This window comes from Lepidothrix coronata, unplaced genomic scaffold (assembly GCF_001604755.1).
Source record: "Lepidothrix coronata isolate B3197 unplaced genomic scaffold, Lepidothrix_coronata-1.0 Scaffold60, whole genome shotgun sequence".
NCBI lineage: Eukaryota > Metazoa > Chordata > Aves > Passeriformes > Pipridae > Lepidothrix > Lepidothrix coronata.
Window position 1 is genome coordinate 3,518,982 of NW_016690240.1, and position 16,688 is coordinate 3,535,669.

The 16,688-nt window shown below is 38.3% G+C and overlaps 1 protein-coding gene across 13 annotated transcripts in view; it reads right to left on the reverse strand.

The window, feature by feature from the left end:
- The window catches only part of MCF2L (MCF.2 cell line derived transforming sequence like), a 162,017-nt gene that overhangs the window by 78,668 nt on the left and 66,661 nt on the right, over positions 1-16,688 (reverse strand). Inside the window, exon 1 of one of the 13 annotated variants that reach the window (XM_017817369.1) lies at positions 16,201-16,254. The exons of 10 other annotated variants lie outside the window; for them this stretch is intronic. Coding sequence is in view for 1 of the 3 variants with exons in the window: in XM_017817367.1 (XP_017672856.1) it covers positions 780-801 (22 nt within the window). In the remaining 2 variants the exon portion in view is untranslated. Of the gene's footprint in view, positions 1-779; positions 817-5,224; positions 5,262-16,200; positions 16,255-16,688 lie in introns of those variants that run through there. 2 more of the 13 variants (XM_017817368.1, XM_017817367.1) reach the window with 2 other exon arrangements.

Here is a 16,688-nt window from a genome sequence, read left to right on the forward strand (position 1 = left end):
CAAACTGAAAAAAGAATTCTCCAAGGAGATATTGTTTTCCTTGGAATTTTTCAGAGAGTTGACAATGGAAAGACGGGTATCTGAGACCTCTCCTCTCTACCGACTGTAGGGACAAAAAAGAAAATCTCATGGAGTGCTCAAGAAGAGGAAAGAATAGTGCCAGGGAACAGGACAACCCTTTTGCCCACTTTGAGCACAAAATCTTTCAACAATTCTCCAGAAAGGAGTGATCTCTGGCACACTGAACATGCCCACAAGAATTGCTGGCAGTCAACAGATGAAAATCAAGCCTTGGCAGTTGCTGGCAAAAGCAGTCCTGCTCACTTATTTCTCAGTAATCAAATACGAATTAAAACACCCTATTTTAAAAAAAGCAATTTACACAAGTAGTCCTGGCATGGTTACATATGCATCATTATGATTTGACACCAAACACTCCCTGGTTTTGCAGTTTAAAACAGACATTCACTCTGTTATAGAATAATCAGTGGTTTCCTAAATCAACCCCCTCCCCTCTCAGGACCAATGATGATGCACATAAAGAACAAAAGTTACTCAAACTGATTAATCCCTCCAGCGTTTCCATATGGTTATCTTCACCTTTCTTAAACCTTTCATTCATTCCTCCTAAGCAGCATGCCTTTTAGTATTACCCCTAGTAGCATCGAGCGCTACTTGAGAAGCAGAACACTCAGACTAGCATGTTGTTAATTAGTAATACTAATTAAAGATTAGTAAGAACATCCACCCTTCATTTAGAAGATCCACCCTTTACATACCTGTTTCATTTAAATCTGACATTTCAATAGCAACAACACTGGAAGGTTAGACACCAGTCCATGGGCTCAGTGCTCTTTGTCCTCCTCTGCAATAGTCATGCATACCAAAAGCAGAAAACAGAACTGGGAACATGGATTCAGGCACCAGAATAAGGAAGCAATTTTTGCTTGTCCCTGTTCCACAAAACACGCTTTCAGTTTGCAATGGACTGTAGCTGCACTATTAATGGCAAATAATATCTTCACTATTTAATTACATCTTAACAGAAACAACACTTCTATAGAAAGCTCTGACTGAAGGAATCCAAGAAATAATGCATTTTAGATTAACCCTCCTATACTAAAAACTAGGGGATGCCAAATTGTATCCTGTAAAAGAAACTATGCTTTTTCCCTACCTCCAACAGGGATTGGAGAAATTATGTATCTGCTATTCACACAAAATGCAATGAATTGAAAATTAAAACACACTGTACACCAGGAACAGCAGGACAGCTCTCTGCAATAGCAAATTCTCCTTGTAAGCTTTAGTAGCAGTTCTGATCACCATAATCATGGTGTGAGTGAACAAATTACCTTCCGTGTAAAATACAGGAACAGATTTAGTGGATACATCTGCTGTACCAAGACATACATCCGCAAATAAAAGGATATACTGCAAATTTACACAAGGACAGAAAGCACACGCATGTAACAATAAATTATATTTATACATGAATGTACACAAGCAGAATACAACTTTTGCCTTCGTACTAAAACACATCTCATTCTCCTCAGTAGGATAATGTTATCTGGCAAAGTTCCTGCCTGACCTGCAATCAAGTAACTAAGAAAATTTGAAATACTTAGACACACCTGTGCTTTTCTTCAGAAGAAGCCACAATTCAGCAATATCTCTGTAGAGCAAGGAGATCAGGCTTAAGGTCATGTTGCTTCTAATCGATTTAGTGCAAAACAGTTCCGCGGACAGTGACCTATTTATCTGTGAGCTCGTCTTCAGTGTAAAATGAGAGCACAAAACTCCATCTTTCACTCAAAGCCAAGCCACCGGGGGCACAATGCCTTTCTTCAAATTACATGCAGAGCAAGTGTGCCTGTCAGCAGGCTCAGAGGTCTCCGAAGGGCTTGCTGGCTGCTGCTTACCACTTCTTGTCTTCCTGCATAAAGTGCTGGCATGCATTATATGCAAGCTGTTTGCTCTAAATATGAACACATGCCCTGTTCAAATGTTATCAGAGTAAGAATGTATTAAAAAATTAATCCTAAGTGTGCTTTGTCAAAACCCCTCCCTTTAAAAGCCCTAGTTTCAACAAAAATTGTCCAGTAAATCTAGCATTATCATAGTTTTCCACCACCCACCCCTACACACAGGGAAATTAACAGCCCAAGGGGCAGAAATCCTTTTTCCAATGAACTTTTGGCTAGAAAGCTTCCCAGAAATATATTCAGTTTTTCCTGTTTGTTAGGGAATTCTCACTGATATGTCTTTGGTGGAACCAAACCAGGTTGTTTTCCTTGATGGGAAACTCATCAAGCACTTGTTCCCTATAAAAAAAGCCTACCTAAAGCAGCAGGAGCTGCCAAAAAGACATGTATTCTACTAATGTGACTTTGCAAGTTGAAATATTTTGAAATCTTATTCATAAGACAATGGGAAATAAGGCAACAAATTACAAAACCAACTAGAAAAAAAGCATTCCATATGATCTTTCAGACATGAATGCCGGGCTGTCTTGCTTTACTTGATCCTTTAAAGTCATTGTCCAGTGACAGACTACCTGTTAATTAATACACTTGAGATTAGTTATCCAGACTCACTAATACAAAGAATGAACCAATGAGCATGAGTGATAGCAACAACCATATGAAAACAAATGGATTGGTTTTTTTTCACTTTACAGTGTTATAAGAGCCCTTACCCAACAGGAGAGGTCAAGGAAAGAGGACAGCGAGGATAAAAAGCTTGAATTGATGGTTACATCTGTTCACAAAATCCCATTTGCAGATGGAAAAAGCTCTGTTTCTGCTTCAGCACTCCCAGCCATCAACCAATCCCATAAAAACAAACCCAAACAAACCCAGGTCGCCCACAGACCACACTAGAGGTTATTTTCTGAAGTGTCCCACATCTGTGTTCTCATCACTCATCTGCCATGGGGTAGGAACTGTTAATAATGCCACATCAGTCAGATGTATTATAATAAATCTACCATCTATATAAGCAGCTATATTCAGTGCATGACATTATAATGTAACCAGAAGAATATAATCAAAGTAATTTTTTTTCAATTCTGCTATTCAATTCAATTTCAGTTCGGAGGCCACGACATTTTATACTATACCAAAGCACAAGGGTTTCCTAAGCAATATCAGATGTTTTTACATAAGATAGATTTAAAAGAAGTAACAATCCTTAGAAATGTTATACTTAACTGTTCAGTATTGTACATGTCATTAGTATATTGGATTTTGCAAAGAGTTCAAAATTAGTGAATGAGTCTTCATCTTCACACCCCTCCCAGAAGTCATGTAAATGCTCACACATGTGAAAGCTGAGATGGAGCAAGTGACCTCTCTTAGATCAGGTAACAGCATCTGTTGCAACGTCAGAAACAGGATCTCTGTCTCAGCTATAAGCCCGTACTCCTGCCTTCCCAGGACTGTCGCCTAACCAGCCGGGTGGAGGTGAAGGCTCCTAGATCAGTATCATGACTTGTAGTCCTCAGACAAAGATCACAATTTTATTTCTAGCTCCTGTGCTACAACATGGCTCCAGAAAGAACAGTCTCAGAGCAGCTAGAAATCCATACACCATATGCAAGTACACACACTTGTGTGATATTAACTGCTTACTTAACAGTACCAAGCTGGTATCAAACATTTGAGAGCCCTCTGTAATATGCTTGGATATGTCTGCTAGTAGTACCAGGATTTTGCTGTCACCTGCATGAGGAAAATGTAACTCTTGTTATCTGATTGATAATAAATGATGATAAAGCAGGTATGAGAGCGCTTTCCAAACATGTACAGAGGAAGTTTTATAGCCTTCCTCCAGAGATTATAACTGAGCAAGAGAGGAACTACACCCTTCTCAAGATAGGCATCACCCCAACCTAGACCCATTCAATAAACCACAGGAATCTGATATTTTAGCAAGCTGGCTACTTCCTTAAAAAATCAAACCAAACCAGAAAAAACAACCAAAACCCCCTATGAATGTAGAAGAGGAGAAAGAATGACCTATAGCATGTTGGCTGTGCTTGTTCTCATTGTTAAGGCAGAGAGGAAGTATAAACCCTTGTATTAATCAACACCGCCTGTTTCAGAGCCCACTCGTATGTAATGTGGACAACCACTCTTCAACAAACTTCTGCCTTCAGATTTCAGAGAAGAAGAAACAGTGAAACAAGTAATTCAGGTGAAAACCAAGTACTAATTTAAAAATAATTTAATTTCTTGGACTAGTACAACAGATACATGGAACAGTTATCCTCCAGACTTCCACTTAGCTTCCTCCTTCCTCACATTCAGATCTCCAAAAACCATAGTTACATATGTTTTAGAATCATAGAATCGCCTCGGTTGGAAGGGACCTTAAAGACCATCTAGTTCCAATCCCTCTGCCATGGACAGGGACACCTTTCAACTAGGTTGCTCAGAGCTCCATCCAACCTGGCCCTGAACACTTCCAGGGATGTGTTTTTCCCGGACCAATCAAGATGTAATAATGATTGTGGCTAACAGCACCAAAATAAAGGAATGTATGTTTCTATCCCGCTGTCCTTTAATATTAACCAGCCAGATGCACCTTCACCTCCCACTTTTAGGGACCACAGTGATCTTAGACTTAACAACACACGTGAAGAAATGGTATGTACAGAGAGCTCAGCCTGTGCTGTAGAGCAGACTCGGAACCTGCTCTGACTGTGCTGGAGGGACAGAAGCCTACACAAAGTGTCTCTGAGGAAACTGGCCTCAGATGCTTGGCTAAGGGGTTTAAGGCAAAGGTGATTTTCTTTGTAGCAGTTCCATTCTCCATAGAAATCTGGACTGGGCTCCTGTGAAACACTCTCCTGGGAAAAGAGGGTTCCAGTCAGTAACCGAATGCATTTTTACTTTAGCACTCTATTTTGGGGTGTGTGCATGGTGAAACATTTGCCCCATGGTGATAATACCAGATTTCCTAGCTGTGCACTTCAGAGAACAGCAGCAAGAAAGAACAAAGGCGTTGAAGCACAAGACCCTTCCCTAGCCTTCATGATCCAGCTTGAAATACAACCAGAGGGGAAAATTGTGCTATGTGGGCACACATGTCAGCAAGAAGATTTTAGTGCAAAATTAAGCTCTATTAAAACACAAAGGAGCAACAGCTCTCTGGAACAAAATGTGTGGGCATAAGTGTATATATTTATAAATGCAAAGAAATTCATTTCAACTCCACTCACGCTCTGCACTCAGGTTAAGCTCTCCCTCCCACCTCAGCATGGGCTGTGAATGACAGGCTCCAGCCGGCAGCACAGAGGAAAATGTTGTGGGAGAAGCTGTTGAAGATGCACGTAAAGTCAATTGAGGGTAAAAGATTGTGTCATCATAGTTTTATGAACCCAGAGAAGGAAGCTATGACTGTGGTTTAAATATACAAGGCACTGGATCTGCTTTATAAAGCATGTGCAAGTGTGCAGCATGAGGGTGGTAACATTTGTGGTAAAGGATATTAAGTTTGGTAAGTTCAACATTGAAATATAATTATTAAACATATTTTTCCTTCAGGGGTGTGGTACTTAGCAAAAAAGCACACCAATAAAATTATGTGGCACTTTGTACAATTCAGCATGACAAAAGCTATCCTTATAGGACCATCTTTAGCATAATCTAAATGTATGCTCTCTCAAAAAAACCCCTAGCAAAATACACCTAACTCACACCTGTAACTGCAGAACTTATAATTGTGTGGAGTTTTGAAGATGTTGAGCAATTTGATGCATAATCTATTGGCATCTAGTTTATCACACTAAACTATTTAAAAGCCCTATTCATTTTCTCATTCTAATCCTTCTTGATGGTTTTTTCCAAAGAATGAATGCAAAAAAGGTTTCATTCTTTTTGAAGTCATCAAGCATTCAAAATTTCCAATTCTGTCTGGTTTACATCAAAAGATTTCAAGAATTAAAATTAGTTTATACACACATAATACATATATGCACACACAAACATATGTGTTTGCATAAATCCATTACACTAAGCAGCTACTTAAATATTCACACAGCAACAAAACTAACCCACTTTGAAACCGCTCTAAAAAAGGCAATAAAAACTGCCAATCGTGAAGAAAGACACATTTTTCATTAAAAACAAGCATGCTGGTAATACCAATAGTTTCTGGAGCACTAAAAAGGAAAGGATGCTGTTCAATTAAAAGGCTGAACTCTGTGGTACCTTTGAAAAAGATAATGTCAGGAAATAACAAATGAAAGCTGCTGAAAAATTCCATATTGAAAGTACACTTTGCACTTAAGACAAAACTAAATGTCAAGTTTTGAAGATTATACATCCCTTACCCCAGGTATCTGAAAAGTAAAACAAAAAGCAAAAGAACACGTCAGTAATTTTTAAGGCAGTGTAACACCCTATCAAGGATGGTACTTCTGTGACCTCATGACTACACCTAGGAGCTTTCCCCAAAACCGTGATAGAAGCCTGGTCACTGAACACAGTTGTCACACATCTGCTTCAATTTCTAATTAAAAAATTATATCTTTCTGGTGTTCTGAGAACTGAATTTTAATCAGTTTATATTTTTTTGTTTACATGTCCTTTCTAAACAAGCTCTCCCATAAGTATTTAATCATAGGCCTCTCCTTGGCTGTGCTGCAGGATTTATCAAGGTTTCTTGTTTCACAGAGACACAAAAACTGGACTTGTCTTCAGGTTGAGTTTAATCACACAGGAGTTAGTAGTAACACACTTTATCCTGCTCTGACTGTCCACAGCTGCAACACCAACAGAGAAATGGAAACGGCCTTTTTAATGTCACAAACCGCAGCGATATTCGGTACAGCAGTGTCTGCAGAGGGATGCTGCTACTCAGGTAGCACTGGGGTGAGGAAAAGAAGACTCCTGGCTTGGGGCTGAAGGTGTCTGCAGTGGTGTTCAAAATTCAGAGATGGGAACTGCAGTCTGATAAGAACTGAAAACTGTAATTAAGGATGGAAACCAAATCACTGCTGAAGTTAGACAGAAGGTAGGACTAAAATTCAGAAAAATGAAGAAGATAAGATCTATTTTTATATCAGCAGTGGGATTAAAGGAGCAAGTAAAGGAGGGGGAAAAAAAGGTTGTGGAGTTTAGAGGCACCAGAAAGGAGAATCCAACAGTAAGTAATAAGAAAAGAAACAGATGATAAAAGCAGCACAGGAATTTGACTCAGGAAAGGAAAAACAGTTTTATTAAGTATTCTGAAACATTACATTAATAAGAACATTACTTCAAAAAGTAAGTAAAACCAAAAGAGACCATTACAACAAAGTAAGCATTGTGACACACAACTATATTTATAGTCAAAATATAAAACTTTGTCACCAATAGGAAACCTTTTTTATGGCTCTTGAAGTACACAGAATCATTTTTTTCCAGATGAACAAGATAATTGGGAAGCAGAAAATCTTTCAGGTCAAAAGTTGTGGGAGAACTGGTTCCAACAAAAATATCAGATACTCCTGTAACACTGACAAACACAGATAAAGCCTGCAAAACTTTATTACAAAGGAAGGAAAGGAAAATAAAAATTTGCAGAAATCATCAGTCCCAAAAATCCCTAAAGAGCACACAGGACAGAGAGGAGAGATGAGAAGAGAAACCTATTTTTGATCTGTGGCAAAATTAAGAGATAAAAATTATTAGTTTTATCACATCTCAAAAATAATAATTTGAGGTAGGTTTGGACAAGTTAATTAAAATATTTCAGTAGTGGAAGATTATTCATAGCTCCAAATGAGTTTAAAAAAAAATCTGGTTATGAGATCATATCAGTTATTTGTCATTTTAAATTAGCAATTATAGGCAAAATTCTTCAGAATTGGCCATCAATCTTAGGTCCTTGCACTGCATAAATCTGGCCCACATTATTGCGAGGTTACACTTGAAAATAGCAAAACCCACATTACTGATAGGAAAAAAATGCCACTGTCTTCTTATTTATCAAGGCAGTTTTGATTTTGACTTATGATTTGGAATTTTTGTAGCCAAGGTATGCACACTGCAGCAAGCTGTGCGACCCACCCAGGCCCCACACATGGGAAAAGTGTGAAAAAATGCAAGCAAACACACTGAGCAATCCTCAAACCCCTTAAAGGTTTCCAAAACAGTATCTCAATTTCTCTCTTAGCCAATCCTTTCACCCTTCTGGGCTTCAACAAGCTCCACAGTTTTCTTAAGAAAAGAAGAGTCTTAACATCAATAAAGAGTAACCAAATCTCATTTTCCACCAGTCAAAAAGGAAAAAAAGTTTCTTCTGGAGAGTTAACCAGGAGAACTGCTTCAGGGTCTCGACAGAAATTAGCTTTTAAGAAAGTCTCACTGCAACGAGAGAATAAAGTACCTTATCCCTTGTGCTTAGCAGCATGATATTGGTTAGATTAAGTCAGTGGAGCAGAGACAAAGCCCACGTGGGTTGCTCTCTGTGGAAAGACATGACATAAAATCACACCTGACCTTTTTACTTTGTAGATGCAGAATTTTAAAGAAAATATTATTGTATCATTTAAAAAGGCAGTGATCCCTTTAATAAACCACTTCAAAATAAATTTAAAAAAACCCTAACCCTGTAAAGAGCTGTTGTAACATCCATAAACTACTGCAGCATAGCAGCCATATCTGTGTTCTGTTTCCAGTCTCTGGGAAGCAAACAGGAAGCCTATACCCTTACCTGATTGAAAAAGCAGCCAGTCCCTGAGATGTTAATCAGCCTAAAGAAGACCTTTTCCTTCTTTTCTAGTTTCCCGGGATGCTTCCTGGCCCATTCAGGAAAGCAGTATGGAGACCAAGCTCTTTAACAGCAACATTACCTTCATTTTCCACATTAAAGACTGCTACTTGCCCTGGTACTGTATTTACTTTTGGCCTAGGTGTGACAGCTCAGGCAGGGTTGTGAACTGAAACAACAAAGCCCCGCCTCTGCCAAGGGCGGTTTATCAGCACTTAACCTCTAATTTCGGGAGGCCGGCTTTTTCAGTATGCCTCAAAAACCTTCACACTACTTTGAGATGAGCAATAACAAAAATAGATGCACCAGCCATGTAAGAGATGTAATATTTCAAACCTTTAGGAAAGAACTATAAAAAGTTGGCAACCCACCACATCAACCTCCTAGTCTCCACTGATTAGGATTTTGCAATTAACAGAATGCAAAACTTGCGAAGTTTCTCCCTTTTGCAGTTCTGGGAAAACACCCTAATCCCAAACGCTTTTGAAGCAGTTTTATATTTCTTCTCCTTTCCATAAGGAGAAAGAAGACACAAAGAAGGATGAAACAAATGCCAAAGAGCAAATTCCACTTGTTCTGACACATGCAGCAGCTGAACTAATGCCCATGAATCTCACAGGAGTAAGCGACAACACAGACACAACCCCCGGCCATTCTTTCTGCTCTTCTTGTTGCCTCTGCAAAAAATGCATTTAGTTTCCACCAGCCCCAAAATATTCCATTTTCCCCCCATCCTAAGATTCTGGAAGTGTTTTCCATTAGCTTTCATGGTGTTTTCTTCATTAGAATTTCTTTTCCCGCACTGTGAACAAATTTGATGCGGCTCACGTATATAATACATATTCAATTCCCTACCATTAGCTGCATATAATTCCTTTAAGCAGAAAAAAACCCCACTGCACATCTTTTTAACCACCTAGTTCATTAACTTGTGAAGAAAAAAAGTAGCTCAGCTACAAAGAGGTAACACCATGTAAGTATGTTAGTCTCCACAAACCAACAACAAAAAAACATGACTTCATTGACCTTATTTCATGTTTTCTTCCTCAGGCAAGAAGGAAGAAGCTCTCATTTTACCTGAGTGGAAGGAAGAGACTCACAGCTCTATCATCAGCTTGCCCAAAAAAGCAGCATGCATCCATCTAGCACCTCCTGGTAGCTGACAGGTATTTAACTTCAGCCAGCCCAGCTGGGCTGAATTCACACGCATTTAAAGATTCACAGGTGCAGCCACCAGCAGTTGGCTGATAAAGAGCTTGTGCAAACATTACTCCTGCAAGAAGGTCTTCAGATTAAGTGCTGTGCTATAAACCAGTAACCAAAGTTTCTCCTGAAGCTCAAACACTGAGAAACAGACTCAGTCCTAATGCAATCCTGTTCCTGTCTGTGGCAGCAATTCCACTGAAGTTACTGCCTCCCATGCAACAGCAGAGATTAGGAGCTAATCAGTATATTTCTGGTGTGCTCCCCAGTTTGGCAAACTAATGCAAAACCTACTTTGTCATGTTTTCTCTGTTCTGATATTATTATTTCATACCATATTGCCTCCCCTCACTTGCTTAACTGTTGGCATTGTGCTCTAAAACATGTTTACTCTCTCTGAAGCAGTGCTTCTGTGTGCAGGTAACAACAGCAACCTCTGTTTTTTCCTTTCTAAAATACACATGGTCACATAGAGGAAATTGTTTTTAAAAATTTAAACTATTCAAGAGTGAACAAGCCCATTGTTTGGACAGGAGACTTCGGGGCAGCAGTGCACGGCAGAACATCCATAAAAATCCTGTGGACCACAAGGATTCGAAGTTGGTGTGTACTGGGACAGGGAGAGAGGACAGAGCATGCTTATTATTTAAATGTAAACAATGATAGTAGGTTTTTGTAACCAGGAGAAGGAAGCAGTGTAATGTGGAAAACAGTTGTTATTACTCTGTTTATGACTCCTTCTTCCCAAAAAATATGCTTGGTTACTTTGTAACACTGAAGTGGGTAAACTGAGGTGACCTGAAACTGGGCAAATGGCCAAAAATGTATCTGATAAGACAGGCTTGGGAATACCATTTCTCTTTTTTATACTGAGAGCATGCTAGAATGGAAAATACCGGGTGGAAGATCCATAACTCTTGTGACTATAAGATCTTTAACCTCAAACTCCCATACAAATTCCAGGTGTTTAGGCACTAAACTGAATTCACTGCCTAACAGTGGCTTAGGCACTTTCAGGGAGAAAGCTGTTACCTGAGTCTAAGGGCATGATCCTCAAAACAATCTCCTGACACCTCAAAACCTGAAGGTTCATTACAAATTTTTCCAACACAACTCAAGTTCTCTGCACACAGTCTGATCTGTATTTAGAAAATTGAATACAGAAAGCAATTCCAAGAGCTGGGCCAAAACCCTAAGTCCTTCCTTTGGCAAAGAAATAGGCTTTGTTGGGAGCCACTAAGACAGTTATGTTTTTAAGTTTTAATAGTAAAGGTCGGTACCATCAAACCTCCTTTAATGTTTTAAGTGAAAATGGCAGCAGAGATTGGTTTTGTGCTGAACTGTTGGGTGCATGTTACTTGTGCTTGGAGCACGCTGAACAGATTAGAACACTTTATGGGACATAGGCAGAGGATCTCCTTGGGTAAGGACGCTGCTGCATTTTAGGGTGGCATATCTGGCATTCCCAGAGGGTTATTTCTGGGCACTGTGAAAATTGTACTCATCAAGGAGTGATACCTAGGGACCCAAAAGACCAAGCCAGGACTCTGAGGGTCCCACTTTTTGGCTGATGTACCCAACTTGCATTTACATTGTTCTGTGTCTTTGAGCCTTGGTGGTTCATACAACGCTTAAGTAGCACTGTACAGACAGTAACCTGAGCCAATGCAGCTCCTCTCTCAAACAGCAAACAATGTTAGTCTTTTTGTTTGACAAGACAAATTTTAAAAGTTCCGGTCATGCTCAGGAGAAAAGCAATCTCCCACCAGGCTATCTTAAACACACATTTTGTCTTGTTGCTTGAGTTAAAAGATGACTAAACCTTTGTTTTATTTCTCGGATATCTTTTCTGCCATAGGACATTCTGTTCATCAATAAATGAGCCATGTACATACTTCATTCGGTCAAAGGGGGTATTTTCATGAAATATTAAGCACTCTTTGTCATTATTCAGCACGTGCATCTGGAGACTGTTATATCTTAGCTAATTCAAGTAAAAAAGATCATGTATTTCTGTAAGCAAAGCACAGTATAAAACATTTTCATATTACCAACATAAAAAAATTTTGCTTCTCAATTATGAAATAACTTCCAATTAAACAGGAAAACACTCAAAACCCCCTGGAATCTTGATTTTTTTTTTCCTCAAGGAATTGATCCCTAAAATAGCTATAAAGGCACATGACAACATCTGCAAAAATAATTATTACAACTTACCTTGCAGACAAAGAACATAATTTTCAATAGCTGGAAGTCAGAAAAAAATCAAAGAAAAAACCAAGGTCAAATGTTATCAACCAAAAGGCTAAAAGTTTATACTGAAGAAGATAGTAGACACCACCTGTACTTGGACCTGAAGTCCTTGAACAGCTTTTGATGGCCATCATGGTAGATGGCACAGCGACAGACCGCAAAACATTACCTGTGCCCCACGTGCACAGTCAAGTTAAAATGCCTGAAGACACTACTGGAGTCCTAGAGATATAGATAGTAGAAGCTAGAGAGTTTGACAGGAGTGTTGAAGGAGAGCTGTGTGGTTTGGGGCTCTCTAGAAGGACGTTTTGAGTTTCTATTTCAAAAATCCAGTTATAACAAGCAGTATTGGAAAGGCAGAATTTCTCTAATGTAAAAGGATAGAGGCAGCATCTTGAATTCTTCGTTTCACATACCAGCTCTTTTTAAAAACAACTGATCCTTATCCACTTTCTCATATACACATTTGGAATCCACCAAAGAGAGTAGGTATTAGATAAGTGTTTGGCTAAAACAGAGAAAATACTTATTTTTTAATCATGAAGGCTTAGGAATGAAAGAGTAATTCTGCTCCACAGGCTCATTGAATAAAACAAGTTGCTTGTTGTTTCATGAAACCTTATCTTTCACCTAGAAGAAAAAAAGGAAGGAAATATATATTACATCTTTCCTTCAAATGAAAGCCTGAAAAGGAAGTAACTCCTTCCCCAAAAGCCAAAGGACACAGATAAATGAGTTCTTCAACTAGTCCTCTGACACAGAATCATGTAAACTATATGTAACATACTGTGGAGACCTCTAAAGTGATTTCTCAAATAAATAAATTAAAAGAGGGAATCATTCAGAGAATTACTCATCAGTAATACAACTAAGTAACTATGTTAGGACTGTCCATCTGAAAGTCCTAATGATTTTCAGAATACAACCCTGTCAAGATTAAAATTACTGTAGGGAATTCACAAATCACAAGAGTTATTATAATCCAGGACAATAAGATAAATTGTCACCAGAATTTTACTAGAGACATTTTTTTAGAAGCATACTCTTGACAAACCACTCACATTTGAAATTATAGAATCACTTTCTCCCAACTGCCTCACTGCTATGTGTTTGTTAAATGAACAAAACTCTTTACTAAAATGGATGCAATCCATCTCCTCTGAGCCCTTCAAGGTCTTCTTCTAGCTCAGTCCCTGGACTCACTTTTTTTGTGACCTCTATTTACAAAAGTTCCAGAACTGACTAAAAACTTTGAAATTACAAATAAGTGTAAGACTCATTAAAATATGTAAGACTGATTAAAAGGAGACCAAAACTCACTGCACGCTGATAGCAGTGCAGCTGGAAAAATCTCATTTTTTTTCCACCTGGGGATGAGAAAGGAGAAGAAGCACCCCCTACAGAAGATTCCCATGTCCTTCAGTTAGTTCTTTGGCCTCACTCCAAAAGGGAAGAATGAACTTATTCAACAGCCTGGTCCCTCACCCTGAATTGTGTGCAAGTTGACAAACTCACAGTCAATGACACCAAAGACTGCTTAAGAGTAAGTAAATGTGAAAACTAAGACTGTAAGCAGCTCTTAGCCATTATTTACAGAAAAAACACCAACCAACAAGACAAAGAAAGGTTTCATGCCATACTTGAGTCAATGTACAACAAACAGAAACTGCGTGTGAGGTTGGATTAACTGCTGACTAAAATAAAATGTCTTTTGGGGTGTTTTGTAAATCACTGAGCAAGAAATGCACATTAAAGTTGCACTGGCCTTCGCTTCCTGCTTTGGAAGAAGACATAGTGGCTCAACAAGATAAAATATATAAGTAAATACAAGAGCTAGCTTCAATCAGGAAGCGCTGGAAATCTTACAATAAACTTTGATCCTTTTGACTTAGTGTGCTTCACCAAGAGGCCATGTGTGTTCAACCTTTTCAGGTTAGCTTAACCTTTGAGGTTAATTTGGAGATCATGTGGGATTTCATTAAACACTGTAAGCATACACAGTAAGAGGAAGTAGTGCAAACCGTCTTATTAAGCATGACTTCAGTACAGCTAAACAGATTGCAACAGCACATGAGAATTGTAACTTCTTGAAAGAACAATTAAGAAGATAAAGGGTGTAAATAAAGTTACATCCTGGCTCCAGGACTGGTTCTGCCCAAAGAACAAATATCTACTTGTTGACAATTCTCTATTTGGAAATGCAAAAATACGTTGTAAGAACAGGAAGTAATTTTCCTCTAAATTATTGAAGCAAAGTCTCTCAGATTATTGATCAGGGAAACCCTAAGTTCTTTTTTTCATTATTGCATTATTTTTTTCAAATATTCTTCAGCAGCCATGAAAGCAGGAAAAATATAAATTCGTACTAGCTCACTGCCTATTATTACAGTAATGTTGTATATGGTAGTGTCTCTAATTAAATGGGCTTTTCAGATAGTACTAATGCACAGGAAGACTTTTTTTTCCCCCATTTCAAGCATCACAGACGCAGATTTTGTTGTCTGAGGATTTATATTACATGTATTGAAGTAACTATTTTTCACATTTTTTCCTTCCATTCACATGTGCAACCCTTAATGTCACACAGCAACCCTTAGAAAAGGTCTGTTCCCTGTAAGAAAACTCATAGACAGCCTAAATCTTAGCAAAAAGGGAAAAAGAGAAAATCACAGGCTGACGCTGGGGAGGTCCAAGGGACAAGGGAACAGGCTCATGGAATTCAGTCAGTGTGGATCTACTGGAAAAGGAACCTAGAAGCAAGGTCTTCTATTGCCCCTAATTCTGTGTGTGTGTCTCTTGCTCATTACAAAGACTCTTTAAAGCCCTTGTTTTCTTGGAAGAATCATCATCCAGGAAAATAAAACTGGTGGCCTGTATATCAGTACCCCAGAACCTACATATTCCTTCATGATGCACACAGCTAGAGAAGTAAAATTCTTCCCTCCAAGTTAAGGCACCAAAAATTTTAAAATAGTAACTTTTACAACAGTGTAATTTAAAATATTATAATTTTATTCAAATTACTTTTTAACACAAGAAATGTGAAATAATAAGCAATTTCAGGAATCTTGAGTGGGACCATCTCAAAAATCTCCTGATAATGTCATTCTTTTTAGATATTTCTACTTTCCATCAAAGCATGCATCTTAATGTGATTGTAAAATACTCTCCTCAAATCATGCATTTTCTTCACTTTTACTTTTTAACACAAAGAATAAAACTTCTTAAATTAATAAAAAGGCAGCAAAAAGGATTTAAAAAAAGAAAGGCTGAGGTCTCTCAGATTCATATAAGTCAAACCAGACATATTAAGTGAAGGAAGAAAAACGTTTGCCAGTATCACTGAATTGGTACCTCTGAATAGTAGCAACCTCTTAATCAGAAAACATATACTGAATATGTCCCTATTAAATTGTATGATGATGCTCTGAAAATTATTTGAAGAAAGAAACAGTTCACTTTTGATGGACATACTGCTTGAAAACTTTTCTGTCTTTGGAAAGATGTCAGCTCTTTTGCTGATGTGCTCACTTTTCACCAAGTAACTTGTCTGAGCCCAATAAATCACTGAATTTAGGTACATCACAGATATTAAATGGTAACAAGTTTGGGGTGTGATATTTGAGAGGAAAGAAAGGTCTATAAAAACCTTACATGAAAATTTAGAACCCAAAATATCTAATATTTTACTTCCTTTGGAAAAAGTTCTTAAAATAAAATCCAAACACTACCATCCACAACACACACTCTCCCAATGATGCGTATTCGATGAACAGAGTGTATTTTCAAGAATCAGTGAGCTCGCAAAATTTATATTAAGGTTCTTGAAATGCATGTTTTTTTGGCATACATAAAACATGTTCAAAACTCTTCCAAGAATGCAGTCCCAACCCACACACCTTACACAGCCCTGACTTAACAGACTACACAGGTCTGTTTACATTTACAAGACCTAGGAACTATTATAAAGTTAAGTCAACTTACCCTGCGCTACAAAGTCCAGCCATGAACACCATTCTGAGAAAAAATAATAGCTCTTCATTTCTGCTACTGAAATTCCTCTCTGATTCATCATCAGAGAAGAAAAAGGTCCACTTTTCTCTTCCCCTGCTCAGAACAAACTACCCTGAGAAGGTTAGAGCTTTCCTATTAACTGAACTTTGTTCCATAAATGCAACAGGTGGCACAAGATGACTTTACAAATATATTTTCCTCCACTAATGCCACTGTTCTTGTAATTATCTCTTTAATTATAGCGTTCTCCCCTCACGTCCCCACCCTGAATATTTACAGACTGCTGATATACCCAGTGTCTCATACAGTATATCTAAGCATAGGCATAAGCCCTAAGCATATTTTCACTAGTGTTAGGTTTTAGCAAGGCAAAGCAAACTGTTTTTCATGCAGATATTCACCATACTATCTGGAACTAGTTGTATTGAATTGCTCACTCAGAAGTACAGTTTGTCACC